At 31.5% G+C, this 24,285-nt stretch overlaps 2 protein-coding genes and 3 non-coding genes across 5 annotated transcripts; all 5 read right to left on the minus strand.

Moving 5' to 3' along the window:
• Positions 1-597: 597 nt before the first annotated feature.
• Positions 598-6,796, minus strand: LOC125837000 (serine/arginine-rich SC35-like splicing factor SCL30A). The gene is made up of 6 exons (XM_049516138.1): positions 6,694-6,796; positions 3,444-3,606; positions 3,008-3,085; positions 1,916-2,083; positions 1,553-1,660; positions 598-1,103 (listed from the first exon to the last, which is right to left on the minus strand). Exons 2-6 carry the CDS (start codon positions 3,584-3,586, stop codon positions 854-856), a joined length of 747 nt encoding a protein of 248 aa, XP_049372095.1. The 5' UTR covers positions 3,587-3,606; positions 6,694-6,796; the 3' UTR covers positions 598-853.
• On the minus strand, positions 4,035-4,112 carry LOC125838921 (small nucleolar RNA Z102/R77). Its single transcript, XR_007443637.1, has one exon. It is a non-coding gene; the product is annotated as a small nucleolar RNA Z102/R77 (small nucleolar RNA).
• On the minus strand, positions 4,365-4,445 carry LOC125838928 (small nucleolar RNA Z102/R77). Its single transcript, XR_007443638.1, has one exon. It is a non-coding gene; the product is annotated as a small nucleolar RNA Z102/R77 (small nucleolar RNA).
• LOC125838935 (small nucleolar RNA Z102/R77) lies at positions 4,686-4,765 on the minus strand. Its single transcript, XR_007443639.1, has one exon. It is a non-coding gene; the product is annotated as a small nucleolar RNA Z102/R77 (small nucleolar RNA).
• Positions 6,797-7,914: 1,118 nt separating the features above from the next.
• Positions 7,915-12,327, minus strand: LOC125838199 (uncharacterized). Its single transcript, XM_049517278.1, has 10 exons — positions 12,253-12,327; positions 12,050-12,165; positions 11,851-11,960; positions 11,121-11,239; positions 10,922-11,019; positions 9,780-9,867; positions 9,530-9,664; positions 9,188-9,296; positions 8,492-8,640; positions 7,915-8,291 (listed from the first exon to the last, which is right to left on the minus strand). The coding sequence occupies exons 2-10, from the start codon at positions 12,109-12,111 to the stop codon at positions 8,247-8,249; spliced, it is 915 nt and encodes a 304-aa protein (XP_049373235.1). The 5' UTR covers positions 12,112-12,165; positions 12,253-12,327; the 3' UTR covers positions 7,915-8,246.
• Between the last annotated feature and the right edge of the window lie 11,958 nt (positions 12,328-24,285).

Consider the following 24,285-nt stretch of genomic DNA (forward strand, 5'->3'; position numbering starts at 1 on the left):
ATCATTTTCTAGATTGTCACAAATGGCTCATAATATTTGGGGTAAAGAAGAACCGGTCTTATAATACATCTTACAAGTCTAGATAATCCTGAAATCTTATTTCGTAACCCCAAATCATTTTTGATGGACCAATCAAATTACATGTTAATTGGAGTGTATCAACCAAATTCAAAAAATCAGCATGTAAAAATACATACAAAGAACACCTATAATCAGGAATTCATTTTTGTAGACTTCTAATCACCAAAAAACTTGAGATTCATCAATGGTCAGTATCAATCACCAGGACATTTCCAATTGTCCAAACAAAATTAAGATTAATTGGAGTGTCAAAATTATGAAAATCAACATATATCATTTCACAAGATTCAAACATAGTGACAAAAACTTCATTTAATATATACAATTTACTAACTACTTCAACAAAGAGCGCACAAGATTCAAAAATCTTCTAAGTCGCAAGTTTCATGGGTAAATTTCGTTTGAGAACGTGTTATATCTCAATAATAATGAGTTTTAAGTAGCAACTCCAAACCTTCAAAAATCTAGGTTAAATACAATAGATGTTGAATGCACATGTTTGACCACAAACACACATGTCCAAACAGCACTAAATGCATAAACTCAACAGTAATGAGCGCACACAACATATTTCAAAGACCATCCAATGGCACGAACAATCCAAATTGATGTAGTAAAATGCACGAGTCTAAAATCTGTTGCCAATGCCAACTTAAGTTCTACTCGAGTTTAGAAACAACACCAGAGAGTCGTACAAATAGATAGATCCATATTACAGCATTAATCTACTTAAGATATAGAGCTCAGTATCATGGACACATAGCAGTTTGGATCATGGCGAGTAGGGAGCACAACCAGGGCTCCTACTAGGGCTCCTGCTGTGACCCCTAACCGGAGAACGCTCCCTCCTAACTGGACTTCTGCTACGGCTCCTTGGACTGCCATTATATGGTGGGCGCTCTCTGACTGGAGTTTGACTGCGACTCCTTGACCCATTATGTGGTGGAGGAGAAAGGTCTCGAGGAGGGGATCGTGAATATGACCTCTCACGACTGTATCTTTTCTCTTCAGGTGAGACAGACCTGCAAAGTAGAAGTAAATCATCAAGTGGAAATTAGATGGGATAGAGATACACAGACAAATAGCTTGTATTACTTATTGTTGTCTCAAAAGATGTGAAAAAAGAGCTAAAACAATAGCTAAAAAGGTAGTACATGGGCAAGCGAATTTCTAAAATGTCTGATTAACTTCCTAGGACCAACTTGCAGGCTAACTTCCTAGGACCAACTTGCAGGCAGTAAACAAGTTCAAAATATGATTTTTAACAAGCAAACAATGGATAGTATCATAAAACAGGCAGCATGCCTTGTCAGCTAAATGAATCAGACTATGCATGCAATAAAACAAAAAAAATGAACTTAATACCAAAGATAGTGTCTGATATGCCTGGCTGGTTGTTGGAAGCGCATCATTATTACAATCTAGAGCCCCTTTAATTAAACAAACAACAAATATAAGTAACATTGCATACCTCGAGTACTGCCTTCTCTTGGGAGAGTAATCACGGCTGTGTGATCCTGCTCTTGCATACCGTGAAGGTGGAGTACGTCTCCGATCATGGCTGCGGCTACTCCTATGACTGGCAAGAAAATCAAACTAAATGAATATCCAAATCCAAAATAATCAGCCAATCATTTACAAAGTCAAAAGGGACAGATAATTTTATAACAATGTAGACTACTTAATGTTTTACTTTCAAACATCAAAGCCAAAGTAGAATACTGTCATGAAAGACGCAGGAAACTTCCACCACTACACGAGACAATAAGGGACTACTCAAGACAGAATTTAAATGGACTAATATGATATTAGCAAATGAAATACAAAGTATTACCTTCCACTGCGTTCCCTAGATCTCATTTCAGTAGGTTTTTTCCTGTTTTCCTCGGCAAAAACCACAGTCAGTTGCCGACCTTGAAAACCTTGTCCATCCATCTGATACTTGGCATCTGCAGCATCAGCAGGATCCACAAACTGGACAAATCCAAAGCCTCGTGGTTCACTGTGAAAAAGAGGTGGGAACACAAGAACAGATTTAGAACAGATATTTCTCAAACAATATGGTGTTTGGCAGGCGATCAGAATATAAGACACCCTAGCTACAGTCATCTGATCGGAGTTTAAAAGGTAAGACCCAATCTGTGAATATAAGGCCAATAAGGGTTAAAGAATCAAATTTGTCGAGCACTAGCAATTCCACCAAATCCCCATAAGGACTGATCAAGAACAAATATTGGGGAACTAGATTCTAAGAGATATATTGAGGAAAGCAAAGAACTAGCCTAAACAGTAACAAAGTTAAAAACAGCACAAATTCAAATAATCCCACCAAAAAATAACGTCTTCATAAGCACATAAGCAAGCACATGGCTGCTGACCTTGAATGTATCAGTTTAAAGATGACTTGAAATTCTTCAAGACTTGAAATCTTGAAATCTTCACATTGTATTCAAATCCAAATTCCTTCAAATCTTCACTACCATTAACATCACCTTCAACTCTTACTACCTGATTGATGTCAAGAACTCTTACTACTTCAATGTGTCAACAGAATGCTTATTACTTGATTGAAGTCTTCAAGACTCTTAGTTTCGCTGCTAAATTTCACAATTTAATAAAAGCACAGGCCGGTTTCTAACAACAAAAAAAATTAACCAACAAATTTTAAGAAGGAAAAAACTTTATGCCTTTATGGTATCACCGACAAACAAAATTTAGCCAAATCCATTAACGGGGATATTGGTACCAAACAATGTGTGCTAGAAAAATAAAATCTTCAATATTTATTTTTCAGCAGAGCGGAGCTTGACTGTAAATAAAGAATATCTGGTCAGAGAGAGAGAGACTCCGCTCTTTTTTTCTTTCTTCTTCCTTCTGAGACCAGAAGAATTGAGTAGATGAATAATCACATGCAAAACAAGCTCACCCAGTGTAGTAGTCCTTTGGCAAGTAAATATCCTTCACAGGGCCAAATTGCCCGAACGGCCTTCTGAGGTCTTCTGGCCTGCATGCAAGCAGTAAACTGTGGGGTACCAATTTATAAAAGTACTACAAGTCTACTGGTAATGTAATACAATGAAGGAAAGTAACTCAATTATATTTCTTGAATCCTAACAGCATGATTTTTCAACAACTGTTTCTGCTTATACCAAGAATTTGTCATCTTGGCCCGCTTCACTATGGACATAGCCTCAAGATAAGAATCATCTGAGAATTTTCTATAAAAGTAATATATCTACATGATCAGTTACAAGCTCAAAATCACTAAAAACTGATATAGCAATTCAGGAATGAACTGGCAAAAGGAAGACATGGAATACTTCAAACATATCATAAATTTGAGGACACTCATTAGTGCATACCGACAATCATGGCGAAGATTTCGAACTAAAAGACTAGTCGGACCATCTCTACTATGACCACCATATCGACCTCTGGGACTCGGACTCCTTCCTCTTCTGCCATAACCTCTCTGTGGTGATGGGCTGTAACTTCTCCTCCTCATTCCAACAGAATCAATTTAATCTGTCCACAGTACGGAAATGAGTGAGGAAGCTCTTGTACAAAAATAAAATTCATTAGATAAACCAATACATAAACAACACTGAGGATGCAAAAGAAGGATGATAACAAAAGGCAACTACACTCCTTGAGAAGACCCAAAGCATGTCTACTCAGATATTTCAAATAAGAGAAGATACAGTAAATATCCCCAACTACTCACATCCTTGCTACAGTCTAGTTAAATTACTCAAATAAACATGAGATTGCACCATAGAAAATTCTCTTTCAAGGCAAACAACAAAACAATGGAGGGAAAAAGCCCAACATTTCCCATCAGATGTGAAGAAAACCAGGAAATTAATTACTCAAGTCAAGAGCTAAGATACTATAATGTTAGGTAAAAAAAAGGAAACCAATTCAAGGAAACAAAATTAGAGTGGACAGAAAGAGAATGATCAGCTAGAGCTAATACATGATAAAATGCCATCATATCAGCAATCACTAGTATGAAGTTCATCATATCATTCTCAATCCACAACCATATTGAGCTACTTCATGTTAAAGAAGAGCGACAACAAGCAAAAATTTGCCTTTAGAACTACTCCATATTAGGAGGATAAAATGTCAAGGTAAAAGTATGAAGACAATCATTTAATATTTTAAATTGTGTATATCTTGTGTAAGGTAGAGATTGACCAGTCATTGCAGCATATCAATAAAATGCAATAACAAGACTACTCTCAACACACAGGAGGAACCAATTTAAGTCACACAAAAGAGAATGATCAGCTAGAGCTAATACATGATAAAATGCCATCATATCAGCAGCAATCACTAGTATGAAGATCATCATATCATTCTCAATCAACAACCATATTGACCTATTTCATGTTAAAGAAGTGTGTTAACGAGCGAAAAATTGGCTTAAGAACTACACATTAGGAGGATAAAATGTCAAAAGGTAAAAGTGTGAAGGACAATTCATTTAATATTTTAACTTGTATAAGGTAGAGATCGACCGGTCGTTAAAGCATGTCAATCAAATGCATTAACAAGACTACTCAACACACAGGAAGAACCAATATAAGTCGCCCAAAAGAGAATGATCAGCTAGAGCTAATACATGATAATACGCCATCATATCAGCTATCAAACTTGTATAACACTCATCATCTCATTCTCCAAATTGATGGTTGGTTCAGAATGTGATACGTAAATATGACTGAAAAGATTTCAATAGTTAAGCAATACTCAAAAAGTAATAGTTCAAGGAATACATTTTAAATCCTAAAATAAAAATCAAAACCAGATATTAATAAAAACTCCAAGACGAAAATATAATTCAAGAAGAACGATCAGCCAGTACGAATACATGATGAATAGTATCATACAACAGTCATGACAGTATAATATTCATCATCTCGTTCTCTTGAGTAATAAGAAAAAAAGAAGATTTTGAACAACAAATAACAGGAAACTCAAGGAGTCCACTGACAGTTTCTGGTTCAGTTTGAAACTAAAACATATGTATAAGTGCAAAGACGATAAAAAATGTAGTCAAATCACTTCAAAGCAACATTAAGAATAATTGACAATAAACAATCTTGGCGGTAGCTGCAGAAGTGATCAGACAGTACGAATACAAAACAAGTTGCTGTCATATCAGCATTCCAAGTTGTAATGATCATCATATACTTCTCCAACACCCATAAAAAAAATTAAAATGGACATCATTACCTCATAAAAGGTGTGCTCAGAGCAAAATAAAGTTACAAAAAAAGTGAAAAAACAACTATAGCATAAAATAGTATTTAAAGAAAATCAGTGTGCATGTGGATTCATGGCTGTCTTCCACGACTTTAAAGAGAAACAATCAAGCCAATGCAATTTTTTGCAAGTATGTGTAAAATGTACACACAAATAACTAGTTAAGTAACAACATTTAAATTCACAATCATCAAATAACAAACAGGCTCACTATGCAACTCCTTCATAGCTACAATCAACAAAAAGGAAAATAAGGTAAGATTTGGCACTTCCCCATTAGACAATCCCAGCATAAAAACTCACTATTTCAATTTCAATGTGCACACCAAAAAGTAATTAAACCACTGCAAAGACGAGAAAGCAAAAAGTTTGGAAGCATCGAGCTTCTAGCACCTAAAGTTACTCCCAATATTTGACACACCACAGGTTCTTCACTAAGGACTCAGTCTATAAACAGAATCTTCCAGAAACACCCTAGCTTTCTAACTTCCATCGAATCAAGATTTTAACCACACACTGATATAGCAAAAACTAAAACCCCAAAAAGAACACTGCATTTCTGCATGCAAGAGGCTGTTTCCACAGCTCCAACCCGTGACCTCTCTTGTGCATCCGCTATACATCCACTATACAAGAACACCTACCCCTCAACCCCAACTAGTCGGGGACAATCCATTTTGCTCTATATAGACTGATTCCACCACAAATAATTTGAGGTTTTGTAACACTAGAACCTCTCTACATTTCCTAATGACATACAAATCACTAGATAGACTAAAAGACTCCTACCAAGTATAGAAATAGGTGATTAGTCCATTTCAGTTCACACGATCTTAACAAATATCCCAACTTGCAACAACCCAAAAGCTAATTAACAATTCTAATATATACCCACATGACAAAGAATCATTCTAAGCAAAACCCAGATAGAACAAAGTACAGAAATAGTAATTAGTCCATTTCAGCTCACAAGATCTTAAAAAAACAACTTGCAACAACCCAAAAGCTAATTAACAATTCTAACACATACCCACATAACAAACAATTATTCTAAGCAAAACCCATATAGAACAAGTACAGAAATAGGTAATTAGTCCATTTCAGTTCACAAGATCTTAACAAAAAACCCAACTTGCAACAACCCAAAAGCTAATTAACAATTCTAACACATACCCACATAACAAACAATCATAATAAGCAAAACCCACAAGAAAAAGAGAAAGAAATTGCTTTAAAAAAAAAAAACTCAGTACATCAAGATTCAAAGAAACCCATGATAGTTTTCAACAAAACTTAACTAAAACATTCAATAGAATGATATTTGAGAGGATTTTCTTATACCTATGAAGAAACAACAAGCTGAATTTGAGTATAGATTCACAAATTAGGTGACGGCGGATAGAGAAAAGTTTGCACCTAATTAGGGCAAACAACGATTTCTTATTGGCAGATGAGAAGGGAAAAAGGGGCTATATAAAGTTGTATAGTTTTCATTTCATGGTCTCCAATTTAGGTGAAAATCATTTTTGTACCCCAAAAGTGTTATTATGTTTAAATCCAACCCCCCTCTTTGCTCTTATACAAAAAATGTTTTTGCAATTCTTAGTGTGTTTTATTGTATCGTATTGTTTTAATTAATACAATGTTTGGATATACGTTCTCTCTGTAGTTACATCATGTTACATATTAATAATTTTAATGATAAAAACTATAAGAAAAGAAAAGTTCAGAATCGAATTGGATCACGATAACAACAATATACTCTATGAAATTCTGCAAAAGCAGGGTATGAGGAGGATATAATGTATGAAGGTCTTACAACTACTTTTGTGAATTAGAGAGTTGTTTTTGAAAGATCATCAGCTCAAAAGAAAAGAAAAATTAAGATGACGATACGATCACACCAAATTGATCGTTACACAAAACGAAACTTTTCAATGTTAACTGACGATCAATTTAACTATACGATGCAATTAAATTTAAATAATAATAAAAACAAACATTGTGTTTTATCTAACAATACAATGGGCAACAAACATCAACATGTTAGAAAGTGTTTGAATTGTTGTTTCGTACAATATTATAATGTATCATATTGTATTGTCTTGATAATAACTACAATGTTTCAATAAATTGCATCTAGGGATAGAGTCATGGTAGTTATGAATTCAATAAAATAAAATAATTGTCAAGGTAATGAAAAATTAAGTTAACGATACGATCACATCAAGTCAATTATTAAAAATAATAGGGTAAATTACATAAATCTCATAGTTTTAATATGAAATTACAATATATCCCTAATAAGTTTCTAATTACATTAATCCCTTAGAAATTAAAAAAAACGGATACAATAATTGAAGCTCGGATACATTAAATAATGTCTCTAATACATTAATATGTAGCTTGAATACATTAAAAACTAGCTCGGATACATAATATGTGGCTCGAATACATTAATATGCCGCTCGGATACATTAAAGAAATAAGGGATTTTGGAGATTTTTAAAAGTAATAGGGGATAATGGAAATAAGTGAAACAAAAGGCGTGTATTTCTATAATTTGTCCAAAATAAAATGGAACTTTTCATAGAGCAATGGCAAGATGAAGGGGAAAATAAGGTAATGAGTTGAGTAATACAAAATCATTTCTTCCAGCCATTGTGTTATGGGCCTAAAGATCACAACCCAAGCTGATTATGGGACTCTAACCAAATCAGATTTGGCCCAGCCCAAGAGTTTTTTTCTCTATTTTCTACTCGAAAATACGAACAATTACCACAAAAATTGTTACTACAACATCAAAATTTAGTACGATCCAGTTTGTTCTATCTCTTCGCGTAACATTTGTGTCCAACCAAATCTTTTTGCTGTGCCACTTAGAAAGCAAGCTCTCATTGTACTGTTGTCTGTCTTGCACTTGTATCGTCGTGCTCAACCTAGGAGATAAATAACAAAAAAATGATTTTTTTCAAAACAAAAACAAGAATTAAGTGTGCAGTAAAGCAGTACACTATAGGAAACAAAATTAAGGGAAGTCTTGTGCACTAAGTTCACGCTATGCACGGGATCTTGGGAAGAACCCAACCACAACAGTTTATTATATGTTAGGAAACAAATATGTGTTAGTAATTTTTACCTCCACGAGTACTTTCGCCTTTTTCTTTGCTTTGGCACTTGGATCATCTTTCTCAGCTCTTCTTCTAGCTAAAGCAGAATCTTTTCCACCACTCTTCCGATGAACTGTAACAGCCTCTTCGTCATCGTCGTCATCATCGTCATCGTCTCCTAGTGGAGTGATTCCCACATTAGACGAGTATATATATAAAGCATAGACAAGGATTAACATTACCAGACAAGCTTTAGATAAGAAACACAAGATTCTGATCATACACAACTAGTTCACAATTATTAATTTTAAATCAACTTTGTCACAATAATAGACATGAATACATGCTTCAGCCAAAGATATAATATATGTATCAGTCACAATACACCAGAAGAATGCGACCGCTACAAATTTGTGATTTCTACTTCAAAAGCAGAAAACTTCATAAAGTATACAAGCTAGTACTCTTTTTCAGCTTCAAATGCTCTTTGTTTTCTACTTGAACCAAGTATTGTCTAAACGCTTACTAAACATCACAAGAATACAAATGCATATTCTTTTTCTTCCTGGTGTCTAGGTAAACCTATGGGGGCTGTTAGTTATGAGTTGAATATGCGCACTGCCTCCTCACTAAAGGATGAAGTGTCATTAATATATTGCACTAACAGAACGGTGGGAAGGGGAGACAGGATGAGCAAAGGAGAGCATATCCATCAAGAAATTTACCGGTATCAGCATCCAAGCCATTGTCTCTAATTCCAAAACCATCAAAATCTTCAATATCATCTTCTTCTTCAAGATCTTCATAGCCTTCAACATATTCTACTTCAAATTCCTGTTTATTTCAGTCATTAACAGAAGAATGAATAAATTGACCAATCTCATTGTATCAGCCAAAGTTTCACCAGAGGAGGGTAATCCCAAGTTACTAGCTAGAATCACAACACCCTCACACCAAACTCCCAAAAGAAATAAAAAAAATGGAGGGTGGGTAGCAACCAAGAGAGGAAGGCAAAACTAGGAAAACAAGGAATATTGAGAAAATATCACAAAGCTTTTGAGAAAGACCTCCTCGTCTTCTTCTTCACTAGCCACTTGCTCTGCTTCTCTAGCAAGAATCTCTTGATACTTCTGCTCAGGATAATTGTATATGTCGCCATACATTCCTTTTGAAAGGCGTTCAAGCAGTTCCTTCTCAATATTCTGCAGAATACAAATGGCATAAATTGTAAAGGATATAGCCAGATGATCTACCAAGTAGGAAGAAGACAACAAGCTACCATGAACAAAAGGGAACGAATTCCAAGCATAAACTCACTTTATCGAGAAGAGCAGCTTTTTCAGCCTTTTCCTGTCGCCGAGATTCTCTTTTTGTTTCTTTCCTTGGTGTGGTCATTATCTTCTCCCTGGACACACAACAAATTAAAACATATACTAGCTAGTGCAGAAAAATGTGAACAGCCAAACATCCATAAGCAAAGATCTATTTCCTAAAGGGGAGGTGGTACCACCAAATGGAAGTAAACAAGCCCCTTATTGAAAGTTGATAGGAGTGTTTATGATCTCAAAAACACAACTGGTACCATTAATTCATTGGTTTAAAGCAAGCTTTTTTGTAAGTACTAGTTTGAATTAGGAGAAACAGAAATATTCTCCTAGCAACACCTAATTGACATGGGAGATTAAGCCCACTAAACGAATTTGAAACCACCCAGCTGTTAAAAAGTTCATTGTCATATCAAATACTTATAGGACGAACATAGTGCTATTACAGCTATGGCAATTATGTTGTACATAATCTGGATGGGAAGGAATAAAAGGATGTCCAGGCCTTTGCCAAAAGCAATGACCGTTGATATGATCATAGAGGAAGGTTACTTGAACTATTTAACTCAAGTTAAATGATGGCCATACCAATAACTAGGCAATTTAAAGAAACGTATCAGAGCAAATTCTTTCCCGGATGATTAGCTGTATATCCAGGAACTAAAGGGCAACTGGATAAGCTGTGATAGTTATGATTCTGCATACACTGGGTATGTCCTTATCCAATATCGCAGGCCATTGGTATAGTTATCGAAGATGTAATAAATAAATGCTCTTTGATGAAGCCCCACAACCCCACCTTCTTTAATCAAAGCAGGGCACCCCCTTTCACTTCTGGATTGTTAGATGAACATCTAACTGCAAGTCTACTTGTACTGCATCTAAGCGTCCTCCCAACCTTTACTAACGAAGAATCCAGGGAATTAATTGTTTTATATTCATTCTTCTGGAAGAAGGGTGAGAGAAGGTGAAATGGAATGAAGACGCAGATCAATTAAACAAACGAGAATCTAAAACTTTGAAGCATGCACCTTTAAACTCCTCAATAGTAATGCTCAAGGCCATAAAAAGAAAATTTAAGCCAATAAATTGATAAGTGTATGTATATTAAGTGTCTTAGAAGGGAAGTCGAACCTTGTTTTCAAAGCAAGTTTCCTCATTCTTATTCGCATCTGAGTCATTTTTGTTAAACGTTGTTTTGCCTTGTGCACAAGAAACTTAGGCCAATACATCTGTGGTAGTTGACAAAGAGAGGATGGAGGAGGGAAGTTATTGCATTGAAGAACAAAATGTATACAGCAGTAAGTAAAAAAAAAGAAGCTAATTTCATTACCAAATGTTTATCAATGATTTCAAGAGCCTTTTCGTAATTTCTTGGCAATTTAACTCGTTCCCAAAGTTTGTTTGGCATGTGAGCCCTTTCTATTGTTTTCATGTACAAATAGAATACTCCTGCATAGCACAAAAAAACAAGTAAATAAGTAAATGCACACCAACTAGAGTTCATCGGAGGATCCAAAAGAAACTCTACCAAGGTACATGATTTATGATTAAACTTTGGAGATACCCACAATCACTCCTATGATTAACAGAGTACCAGTTTCCACAGAAAATATACAGAAAGAAACAGTCTTGGAGAAGCCTTCGAAACCAGACTAGATTCCTTAGACAGATTACTATAAATATCAGAACATTTAGACGACCACATTGACTTACCGCATCAACAAAATTTCAAGTTAACCTCATGATTCATAACTCAAAACCCAGAAGAAAAACATTAAATCAGTATAATCCAAATATATGGCCATTCCTGTAGCAGCCAAGTTATTCATTTAATGAGATAACATAAAAAAAACTTTTATAATATACAGACGGAAGAACGTTCAACTCATATCCTGTATTCCTTAGAATTCCTGTGACAACCATTTACTTATTCTTACTCTTTTGTTGCCTGAAACTTGAAAAAAGCAGCTACCTTTTTGTGGGTTCTTTTATTTAAACAAAAGCTATAACATCTTTATAACATTTCAACAATTACAGTAAAATAAGCTGCAAATCAGTACCATCATGATCCCGAATGGTGGCGTACCGGCTATTAGCCAGAGGACATGAGCTACGGTTGCAAATCCCAGTTACATTATATGGGTTTCGACAAAATATCCCAGTCTCAATCCTGTAAATGTCGCAACAAAAAAAAATCAAATAACAACCTCTAACAGATATCATATGAAGTGAAAACTCAAAAACTAAAAAAGAACTCACTTGGCCATGAAACTGCAATGCTTGTGTCTGATAACTTGCCATATAACCTCATCATGTTGCATCTTTTATCACTTCTAAACGTAGTTACAGACAAATTCAAACTCAAATTCAAACCTCTAGCAAATTACACAAAAAGTTATCACTTTCGCTGAAAATTACATCAAAATTTAGCTTGAAAATTGGAGAAATACATAAAAACTTACCAGTTATAGCGAATCGCTCAATTTCGAGGTGAATTTCTCCCCAATTACTGCAGCTCTACTTGCACAGAGAGAAAAAAGAGAAAATTGAAAAGGGGAAATAGTTTATGACCTAATTGGTTCAAATGGAGTTAAACCCTAACGGGTATGGGCTAAAATATTAGGAATTTAATATTTGGGCTATAAGGGTGTTGGGCTTTGGCCCAACACTTAAAAAAATTAAAATGAAAACCGACGAAAAATCGAAGAACTGAATTAATTTGGTTCGGTATGATTTTTTTATCTTTTGGTTTTTATCTATCCTTCAATGAAAAGCTATTCCATTTTACGAGTTTGCGTTGAAATGAAAGGACTTCATTCAGTTTTGAATAATAATAGATGATCGACTCTTTTGTCTTTAATTGAACATTTTAAATATGTACTTTGTTTTATCCCTTTAAATTATTACTTTGTATCTCTTGTTAATCAATCGGAGGCTTAACTCTTCCTGTATACTCTTTTGTAATTGTGGTCTGACCTTTCATGCTTTCACTGAGTTAAAATATTCACAAATATTTAACTATAAATCTAACTGTTACTAAAGATTATGTAGAAACTCGTAAAGTTTAAATTTTAAATTCGTCTAATATAAATTACATTGTGAAATGATTTGACTTTTCATCATTCAAAATAGTATAAAAAGGTCCCAAAAAAAATAAGTAGAAGACAACACAAAGTCAACTACTTGCAAAAAGAGGAATAAACCAATGTATTATTTGCAACTTGTGAAAAAGTGTCTCCCCATCATAAGTTCATAACCTAATTTCAATAAATACTAAGGTTATATTTATTTATTTACTTGTTATTAGTCTAATAAACAAATTAATAATTTGCAGTATTGGAATTCACATGGGCAAGTTGCTAATCAACAACCCCTATGTGAATGATTCGGAGAAGGGGCATAATAGTTGCAGAGTTCAAGGAAAGATCGTACCACATCTTTTGTGCGCAATCTTTTTTATATTTCTGCAATAAGTTATTTATACAACTTGTACTCAAAATCTTCTAACCACGTGATAACAACTTTATCAATTACGTCTACGTTCCTCTTTCACCCCCTTATCATAGTCTATTCATAATAAATTTAGATTATTAGCTAGTAGGTAAACTTTTTATAGGGTGAGAGTTCATAAATTGTTGTTTTAGTGAATTACATAGTGGGGTGGACTTTTTTATTCTATATTTTTTCAATTTTCACCCATAGTGGGTAAATCTATTGAAGTTTTATATGTGCAATACCAACAAAAATAATTGTTTTTACTATAATTAGTCATGGAAGAAGAGAAAATAATTGAATAATATGTAGTATGATGGTTGGTTGTTCATGACCTTATAGTAAAAAGGTTAGAATGTGTATAACATATATATATATTTTTTTTTAAATATTACTTATGTATTGGTGGCCATCATTTTCTTGTAAGTTTGTCCACTTTTACTCTGCATTTTCTTTTTCTTTAGATAGAAATTTTCAAGAACTTGCTTGACAAGCTCTTTGTTTGTTTGACCAACTAAAAATACTTGCTAGACAGAGTCTTTTTTTCTTTGAGTTTTAATTGCTCAATGTTTTCTCCACACATGCATGCATGTTCTTATATACGTGATTTTTTGGCATTTTTCAAATAAGGATTTGTTTGGCAAGGAAAAGCCAAAGAAAAAGAAATCTCAAATTGGCATGTGTTAGAAATCTCTCTCGCCACACTCTAGCTCGCCTCTATCACTTTCTACAAACACAAGTGTATAAATTATATTTGTGTTTGTATAAAGTGAGAGAGAACTGTGTACACAAATACGAATACATCTCTTTGTCCTACACACTTATAATTATACAAATACAAATCTTCCTTTGCCCAGTTCTCTTTTGCTTTTCTCTCTTTCTCGCTTTATATAAACACAAATTATACAAAATACAAAAAAAACGTAAAAGAGAAGAAAACAAATAATTCGATAGCTTTGTAAAGTTATTGTCCACACAATTTGATGAAAGGAAAGGCACTTTAATTTTTCCTTCAACTCATATTTAGGCTCTTTAATTTTGAACATATATAAGTAGATCATATTTATATTATATAATGTTAAATAAATAAATATATATATATATTTTATCTGAAATAGCACACAAAACATAATCCAACACACATATCTATTTGTACATATACATATATAAATTTTAAAAATATGTAGTATTATGGTTGGTTGTTCATAACCTTATAGTAAAAAGGTTAGAATGTGTATAACATATGTATATATATATTTTAAAATATTACTTATGTATTGGTGGCCATCATTTTCTTGTAAGTTTGTCCACATTTACTCTGCATTTTCTTTTTCTTTAGATAGAAATTTTCAAGAACTTGCTTGACAAGCTCTTTGTTTGTTTGACCAACTAAAAATACTTGCTAGACAAAGTCTTTTTTTCTTTGAAGTGTATTTGGTATGGAGAAAAATGTTTGGTGGATCAAAACATTAGGGAAACAAGCTTCTCAAAACTGAGGAAAATGATTTTTTTAATGAAAGGAGAAAAAACAAGTTTCATTAGTGACATTTCAAGTTTGTTGTCTCCTCCCCAACGACCCAACATCCCCAAAACCCGCCATTTGATCATCCCACCACCGAACCCTCACTCTCCATGCCATTCCGATCCATCCACATAGTATTTTACTAGACTATATATAAATAGTCAAGATAATATACTTTTATTTACTTATCAAACACAAAAAAGTAAATAAAAATAATAATAAGTCCACTTATTTTCCAACAAAACATTTTTTCGGAAAAAATATTTCCCTTTCAATTTATTCTTTTAAAACACAACCCTATAAGGTTATATACTTTTTTTTTTGTTTCCCATCCGGTGTTCGGTACCCACATTGGAGCTCGACTAAATCCGGATTCGCACCGGAAAGTCCCACATTGAGGGGCAAAACGCTTCCTAACAAAGGCGATTCCGTACCTAAGGGGGCTCGAACCCGAGACATTTTGATTAAGGATGAAAGAGTACTTACCACTCCACCACAACCCTTGTTGGTAGGTTATATACTAGCTATAGTTCCCTCTTTGTAAGAATGAGTCATAATAAAATTTATGCGATCAGTAGAATTTAATAGTTTTAATTCAACTTTCTAAGATATTCGCCTAATATGTATAGTAAAAAAAATTATGATTCAAAATTCATAAATTTTGAATTCATGTCTACCTCATTGTAATATTCTATTTGAATATACATAAAATTTAACAAAGAAAGATTGACTTTTAAGTCCAATATAAACAAGTCTTAGACATCTTAATATGTTTTCTTGGTTTCATCTAGTATTCAACTACCATATCAGGGCCCGACTATTTTCATATATTCATATTTGTGTCGGAAAATTTGTATCGAGGGTAAACCGCTCTTTAATAAAGACGAGTTCATACTTAAGGCTTGAACTCACGATTTCTAATTAAGGATATATAGGAATATCTATAACTTTATCGTAACATTGTCGGTTATAATAAGTTAAACTACACTGATACCGTATACGACCTAATTACTCTAGATTAACGATTCAACGGGACCCACGAACCGTCCTCTGAACCGTTCATGGGCCCACATCCTTTACAAAGTAGATGGGTCAAATTTGGGCTTTTATTACCATACACGGTTTATGGGTATTTGGTCCCACATTAACTATGAAAAATGATTTTCAAAGCCTTTTTTTTCTTTATATTAAAATGACATTTTTTCTTTGACATATTTTTTCTTTTTGTTTCCCAAAAGGAAACACATTGATCTTAAAATATTTTGACTTTTATGAAATGTATTTGTATATTGGATAGTTCATACTTCATAGTAGTACCTCCTTTCCTTAGTTATCGATAATTTTAATATAGTGTGTTGTGATTTTTTATATATAAAAAATGTTATCTTTTGAACTATTTTTATAATTGTTCTCAATGTAACAATACGAGATGTAATTGAATAGTGGAATAATTGATAATCATGATAGATTTTTAAATATTTTGCAAATACAGAGATTAAATGTGCATATTTCAATTAATTAAAAACTAAATGTGATTAATTATATACCATTTGAGGATTAAAATCAGAATTAATTAATAAGGTCTGAGGGGCCAAAAAAAAATTCATAATGATTTAATTAACAAATATTTATGCTATTAAATAAATTGATGAAGTGTAACAAGAATGTTTTAAGTCAATAACTAGAATTAACATTGACCCTTTTCACTTAAAAAAATAATAGCTACAATATTCATTGTTGATTATTTTTTTCATCCAGTGTCTGGTACCGTGTTAGAGCCCGACCAATCCAAGTTCATGCCGTGTTAATCGGACTCCCAATATAAATATCGAACATCGAATGAAAAAAAGTTCAACAATATATTGTAGCTAATTCTTATTTCTTTTTAAGTGAAAGGGTTTATGTTCATTGTTGATAAATAGCTCGTAACTAACGTGATGTTCTAATAATCCTTAGTTAAATAGGATTAATAGTACATTTTTTTGTTTAACGACAAAAGTTGTTGCATTTAGCATCAATCTAGTGTAGAAATTATCATCATTCACACAATACATGTAACATATTATTTATGTCACATTGAAAGGTTTATAAAACATGCATATAATTGGGATTTGGGAACAAAAGAAAAGATAAAATGCAACACGTTGAGAAACACGTAAAAAGGTTTACTTTTTATTTCTTTAGATGTGGACCTCATGTATGTCAATGTCACAAAAAAAATTCCATAATGATTTCCCATAAATCTTATTCAAAAGGTTTCGTTTCTGGTTTATTATTCGGTGTTTGATATTTATATTTAGGTCTAATAAAAATTTATGTCAATACTTTTTCATTTTCAGTGAATCACGCTTTCTGTCAAGGGCGATTTTATTCCTAAAGTTTTTTTTTTTTTTTGAGATGTGGACCTTATGTTTGTCATGTCACAAAAAAGTTCCATAATGATTTTCTATAAATCAGCTTGCTCAAAAGGTTTTATTTCTTGTTTGTTATAGAGTATTGTGTTTGATTATAGTTTGAATAACATTTGTATCGCTTTTTTTTTTTTTTTTGAGAAGTAGAACGTGTTTTTTTAAAATCAAATCTTTAATTAATAATGAAAAAAAATACTTAACAACCTTACAACAATGTTGGATAATTCTCAAGAAAGCCTTTGTTTTTATTTTCTTACTCGGTATTCAAAGTGCTCACTTTGAGATTGACTATGTGGATTCATGTTGAAATATCTCAAATTGAGGAGTAATTTTTTTAAATTAAAGGTGATTTTAATTCTAAAACTCGAACCAAAAGTATTCTTTGATACTTAACGATGAAAGAATTTTTACTGCTCCATTGCGATTTTGGACGGTTTTCAAGTACATATGAATGAGTTTATATGTGTAGAGAGTGCCAAATATAAACACACAATTAGTCCTTTAGTTGCACGTGGATGACTTCAAGTCCTACACAATAACACAAAGACTTTTTTTCTGAAATCTTAATGTTTTACAAGTCCTAATTCAATGTGTGACATTGAAAAAGATTATTACAAAAACATATGTATTGTGTGAATTGTGGTATTTCTATTGGAATTGGGAATTATAATGCCAAGTAAAATTTCCCTTTTTAGTCAAAATTTGGTTCTACATCATATGAAAAATCTTATTGTATGATCAAAGTAATAATAGTCATTGGAGACTTGGCCTAGTTTGATTTGAGTTTCTCTAAATCATTTCATAACTAGCTATAGCTATTTTTAGTTTGATTATTATTTGTGACTTAAAAGTCGATTATTTGCGGTCTTCTAAATTTGTCTACATCTTTTATTTTGACGTTGAAATTTGAATTTATTCACATTAATCACTTAAATTTTTAATTTAGATACATATTTTCGAACAATGTAAATGCTTAATAGGAATAAGTCTAAATTTAAGTGTCAAGACTCAAGAGGGTCGCTTACGACTTTATTCATGATAATTGTGATTTGTTCTATATATATTTCCTTCGTCTCAAATTACATGTCGTAATGTTTAAAAAAAGTTATCGATCTTAAATTGTATTAGTCACTTTAAAAAAGTTTAAGATAAAATTAATTATTCTTTTCCCATTTTACCCTTAGCATATAATTGTTGTGAAGATTACAAACACTTCAATTGTGGGGTAATGACTTGTAAATAGAGTAATATATATTTAATGAAGAGAAATTATATCTTAAGACATAAATAAAGATAAAGATCGTCAAAACTCTTCTTAATTAATATTTTCTTACCACTCATGTTAGCCAAAAAAAATCTGTCACCGACCAATCTAACACAATAAATCAAAATAGAAAAAAAAAAATCCATTTGATGAAGACAAAAAAGTGTGTGGAAAAAAAGTATACATAAATGTTTGACAAATTGCACCAAATTAAGGATGTGAGTTGTAACGCTGTTTTGGGTAGTTACAAGTTACAACTTGCTGAGATGTTGTTTTTAAAATAACACGTTCGGATTAATTTATGCACACTTTGATTGATTTTATGAGTATTTAACTTATCGATAAAAAATATGATGAAGTGATAACTAATAACTAATAAATACGTCTTCTTTATCTTTAATCTGAGGTTTCAAATTCAAATCGTGTTGAATACGAAAATCAAGTGAAAAATAAAAATAATAAAATTATTAGATATTTCTATTCATTAAGGCTTGAAAAAATGAGCATAGATTAGTCGGCGGATTCACCTAGAAGGGGTGTAAATCTTACCTATTAATTATTATATTATAATAGATGTAGGTTTGAGAGGACTTTTTCACCACAATATGATGGATTATAGTTGTTGCAGATCCATTTTCACTAAAAAAAAAACTATCTCCTAAGTTCTAATGAACTCGAATCTTTCGAAAATAGCTTATTTATCTCGAAAATAAAAATAAGATATGTGTATATTCTGTCCTCTTCAAGTCTCTCTTTATAGTACACTCTACCCTCTTCAAACTTCTTTTCGTAGGATTACAATTTACACTTAATAATAGTAAGACTTAGAATTAAAAGACCATTACTCTAAAATCAAGTACACACAAAAGTCAAGAGTCAAACACATAAACAAAAAAAAAAGTGTGTTAATAATAATAGTACAAAAAATACAGATAAAAACGCGCTGACTTATTATAATAATAATAATAATTATTATTTACTCTACTTTGATACATGTGTAGTGGACTTTAGTAGTAATATATTTTCCAAAAACTTTACAACAACACCATGTAAAAATATTCGTCGGCGTTACGTTTTTGTTTATGATTTTGACCGTCGGTGCATGTCAAGATAATGTACTTAGTCATTCTCGTTTCGAAATATTCGAAATTTACTGACTTGATTGATTTAAATTTGTATAGTAATAATTTACTATCGTAGTAAAGATTATTCTCAGATTTTAAATTTGAGATAATTAGTTAAAGGTAAATTCAAAACTAAGTGTGATAATGTCGATTTCGAGATCATGATAATGTTTAAATTTTGGTGCACCTCTAGTTATTATCGATATAAGTTCTGGTGTGAGATGAAATTTATCATTCTTAATTAGTGCTCTTGGATTTGAACTTGTGTAAATAAGAAAAATTCTATTGGGAGTGCGTGTGTCCTCGGAAATGAATTCTACAATGTATGTGAATCAGAATTTAATCGAATCGTAATACAAATATCGAATATCGAACGGAAACTTTAAATAAAAATAAAAATAGGAGCTTGTTGTGGTCTCCAGCTACTGCTGTGCTGGTTACTCACTCATTCTTTTTCAATTTTCACAACCTCATGCCGGCAAAACTTCTTTTTCGAATTGAATGATATAAATCAATGTAGTGAATAAAATATATTTAAAGTATGAATTAAGCTAGTACATTGTTTATAAAAAAAAAAATTAAAATAACTTTATTTAATAACTAAGTTAATTTTGTAAAAATGATTATGGGTTTAAATATGCCATACATTTTTTAATAAGAGAATGTCATTAATTTATTAGTAGCGTTTCTTACCAGATCGGTGTTTTCATCAAGTCTTGAACTTGAGACTTATGATTGATACATTTTGTATACAAATCTAACACGGTCTTTTAAACAAGATAGCATAACTTTTTCATTCTTTTAAGTCTTGATTTCGATACTTTTGATTAATACATTTTGCATACATATCTAATTAAATAATCTCAATTAATAAACAAAATATAGTCTTGCTTAGCTAGACAAAGTCCCATTTTATTTTTATTTTTGAAAAATGACTTTGTACAGCTAACTCTTTTGTATCATTATATGCAAACATTGGTAAACAGTAAATCTGATTAAAATATATTGTGTTTCCAACTTTGATTTTTTATTTTTTTTTTTTTTTTTTTTTTTACCGTGGTTTCCGGGCATCGCTTTGCGAACCCGACTAGCTGTACCCACCGGGTCCCGCTGTTTCAAGGCGGGTCCACCACGGTTAGTTCCACGGGGCCCTGGAGACGCGGCCAGTTTGTAATGCCTCCAGTGGCCCTGCTGGGGCTCGAACCGGCGACCTGAAGGACTTTGTCCCAGGCCTTTACCAGCTGAGCTACCCCTCAGGGTTTCCAACTTTGATTACAATATGAAGATTATTGTGTCAATTGAATTGGTGGTATATACTTTTTAATACTAGGACTTAATTATTATTTTTTTGTTATCAATAGTATTAGCACTATTTTTGTTATTAAAAAAAAAGCACTATTTTTGTAGTTCATATTCTTCGATTTTAGTTATTATTTGTGTTTTAGTACGTTATCATATTATTTTGTTGCTATTACTGCTCTCTATTTCAAATTACTTCGTTGATGTTACTGCTCTCAATTTTGTATTTCTCTTTTCAAATTACTTGAAAATGTTCTATTTTAAGTCGGAGGATTATTAGAAATAAGATTTCTATTTTTACCAGGTAAGCGTAAAGTCAGCATATACTCTAATCTATTCAAACTCCATTTATAAAATTATACTGAGTGTATATATATATATATATTATTGTATTATATGCTTTATAAATTGAAACACGTATTACATGTTTATAGATAATTTATATGCATTACGAGCTTAATTAGTGACCACAATTCTTGTGTCTTTAATTTTTATTTTTATATAGTGTTCTTGTGTCGGTTTTACATAATGACACCTAACTTTATGAATAATATATATTAATTAAGTGATCTAATTAAAGCTTTGTGGCAATATGAAATTGCACCATTAATATGATAAGAACCAACAACGTCAATGTATCTCAATGAGATACACTTGTCTCATCATGATCGTAAAATATGAGTCGTTTTGAGTTTTTTTAAATAATACAAAATAACTTATGTCTGATATAAGGAGTTTTTTATTTCATATAATTATCGATACGAATAAATCGTTGACTCATTAGATCGGAATCAACTTTATCATTCATCTTTTTCTCTCTCTCATAAATTAGATCTACATATTTTAGAGCCAATGATTCATGTGATCAAGAAAGGGTAACAATAATATCACTATTTAGTTTAGGGATTTAGGATTTACGTCCTAAAAAAGATTACACTCATGACCAAGTACGTACGTAGTTAGCGTTCACTGTCTCATTCTTCTCTCTTCTTTTTTCACTCTCATATCATCACACTAGCTAACGATCAAAAAATAATTTACAAAAATTATAAAGACAGATAATACGAATCGAAAAAAATATTAAAAAGAGACAAAACCACGTGGTCCAATTGCATGCGGAGACGTGGATATGTGAGCCAAGGCAGGCTCATTGTACGGTACAAAGTACCCATCAAAATGGGAAACGAATTATCTACTTATATTAATTGTACTTAAAAGTACTACTTTAAATTAAAATAAAAATATTTTAAAATAAAGTTTTATTAAAAATAATAATAGGAGCAATTGTTAGGTTTGCATGGAGATCTGAAATTTGACAGTTGGATATGTCATGTAATGTCTGATTATTATTTTTAGTCAAATAATAATTTTATATTATGGTGTAAGAATTTTTGTTTTTTATATTGTTAAAAAGAAAATTGGAAGTTGCAATTTTATTACTAGTAGTATTAAAAAAAAATGTCTAGAGAAAATGACACTGCATACCTCAAAATAGAGGTTTTTAGGGTTTGACTTCATGTTTGAGTTTTTTTATTTATGTGAGACACTTTATAATTATAATATATTAGTAACTAGTTGTTATAAGAAAAAAATAAAATAAAAAAAAATATATATATAATGCTTTTTTAAAAGAAATTTTTTTTTGTGTAGGTTTCTTGTTTCTTTTCATTGCTTATTACATTATTATGACCAATATAATTTTATGTAAATGCCTTAATATTTACGAATTTTTCATTTATTCTTGCTCTCCATTATTAGTTGTCATGTTTCGTTTCTTAAGAATCATACTATGTAAATTTAATTTTTTATATATAAATTAGCATGACAAAAGTTGTGATTTATAATACTTATCGTATAGTTTTTGAATATTAAAATATTAATGTAATATATTGAATTAATATGATTATCTAATTTGGTTTCGAAAATTAGTCGATTGACTTTTGAAAATGGATAATGAAAATTAATTTCGGGTGGAGGGAGTAGTTTCCAAACTTCAAAAGCATGTCTAACTTTTATTTGAATCCTATCCTCTTTTTTTTTTTTTTTTTGGCATTTAGTAGAAAAAAATACATATAATTAAATTAAATAAATAAATATGTAAATTAGCTTAGTGGGAAACACCTACATTTTGTGCAGGACTATTATTTTTATTATTTTTGTTGCAATTTTTGGTTTGGTCAAATATCCCTCCTAAGCAAAAGGGTAAAAGTCAAATTCTTCTTTTTTATAAAAATATAAAAAGAAAAAAAATATATAACCAAAACTTTAATGAAAAACATCTCTTTGCATCATAACTTTTTTATAATTTTTAAAAAAAATGTAAAGTATCAATTTTATCCTTAAATTGATTGAAATTAGATAATTTTCCCTCCATTTATTTTTCTCCACAAAATGCATATTCTTACAGTAAATAAAGTAGCTTAGAACACATTCGTTGTTAATTAGGTAGCTCAAAAATACTTTCAAATCACTAACGATTGCTTCTTCTTGAATGAAAAATTATGCATGAAATATTTGAAATGGAGTAAGTTTCTTATATTATTTATCAATATAAAAAGAAAGATTATTTTCATTGCTAATAAAGTATAAGGATTTGACTTAATACTTTCCACAAAAAAATAAAAAATAAAAATACAGATATTACTATATATAATTTAATTAATCGAGTTTTATTGTTTTCTTCTTTTTGGGCTACGCGTTAGCTATAAAGTATTTTTTTTTCTATAAAATACTACACTTATTTTTTGTCTATTTAATTATTTGTTTAATGAATAATTACACATTTTTATGTGTGCGTGCATGTTGATTTGAAGTGTAAAGTTTTTACTGTTCACACTCTATATGAAGACTTTTTTAAAAAAATTAAAAACATAATCAATCTTTACTAGTTCAGTTATCGTATTTCTTCATCCGATCCATCGATCGATCTATATATTAATTCTCACGAATCAATTTGTATGGTTCGTTATAGATTGTGCCACTTATATAGGTTTAAAGTGGACAATATACGTGTTATGGATTTGTCCTGATCACAGAAATAGGGTTCATCAAAAGAATGAAGGAGCTAGCAGAGTGTCGACCCGTCCTATTAAGATTTGAGTCAGTGATATTAATATTATATAAAAATAAGATATAGTAAGTTGGTGTTGTTGAAAATAACTTTTTTTGTGTCCAAGAATACACCAATTCAACAAACATTTCTTCTTGGGTACGTAAGATTTGGTTTCATGACATTTTCTAGTGCTCCAAAAAAATTTCTTCAAAAAAGTACTCCAATAAATGGTATTTAATTTGGTCTAATAATATGTTAAAGAAATTAAAAAGAAACATATAAATTATTAAATAATAAAAATAACTAAATTGGCAACGACTATGCTTGGTAG

This window comes from Solanum verrucosum, unplaced genomic scaffold (genome assembly GCF_900185275.1).
Source record: "Solanum verrucosum unplaced genomic scaffold, falcon-dt-bn FXZP01000284.1, whole genome shotgun sequence".
Taxonomy (NCBI): Eukaryota; Viridiplantae; Streptophyta; class Magnoliopsida; order Solanales; family Solanaceae; genus Solanum; species Solanum verrucosum.

Coding starts and splice junctions, on each gene's coding strand:
- LOC125837000 (XM_049516138.1), bottom strand. CDS start 3,586: ATGAGGAGGAGAAGTTACAGCCCATCACCACAGAGAGGTTATGGCAGA. Junction 3,086..3,443: donor AATCTTCGCCATGATTGTCG/GTATGCACTAAT, acceptor GCTTGCATGCAG/GCCAGAAGACCTCAGAAGGC. Junction 1,104..1,552: donor AAGAGAAGGCAGTACTCGAG/GTATGCAATGTT, acceptor TCTACTTTGCAG/GTCTGTCTCACCTGAAGAGA.
- LOC125838199 (XM_049517278.1), bottom strand. CDS start 12,111: ATGCAACATGATGAGGTTATATGGCAAGTTATCAGACACAAGCATTGC. Junction 11,240..11,850: donor CACCATTCGGGATCATGATG/GTACTGATTTGC, acceptor TGTGCTATGCAG/GAGTATTCTATTTGTACATG. Junction 11,020..11,120: donor AAATCATTGATAAACATTTG/GTAATGAAATTA, acceptor CAACTACCACAG/ATGTATTGGCCTAAGTTTCT.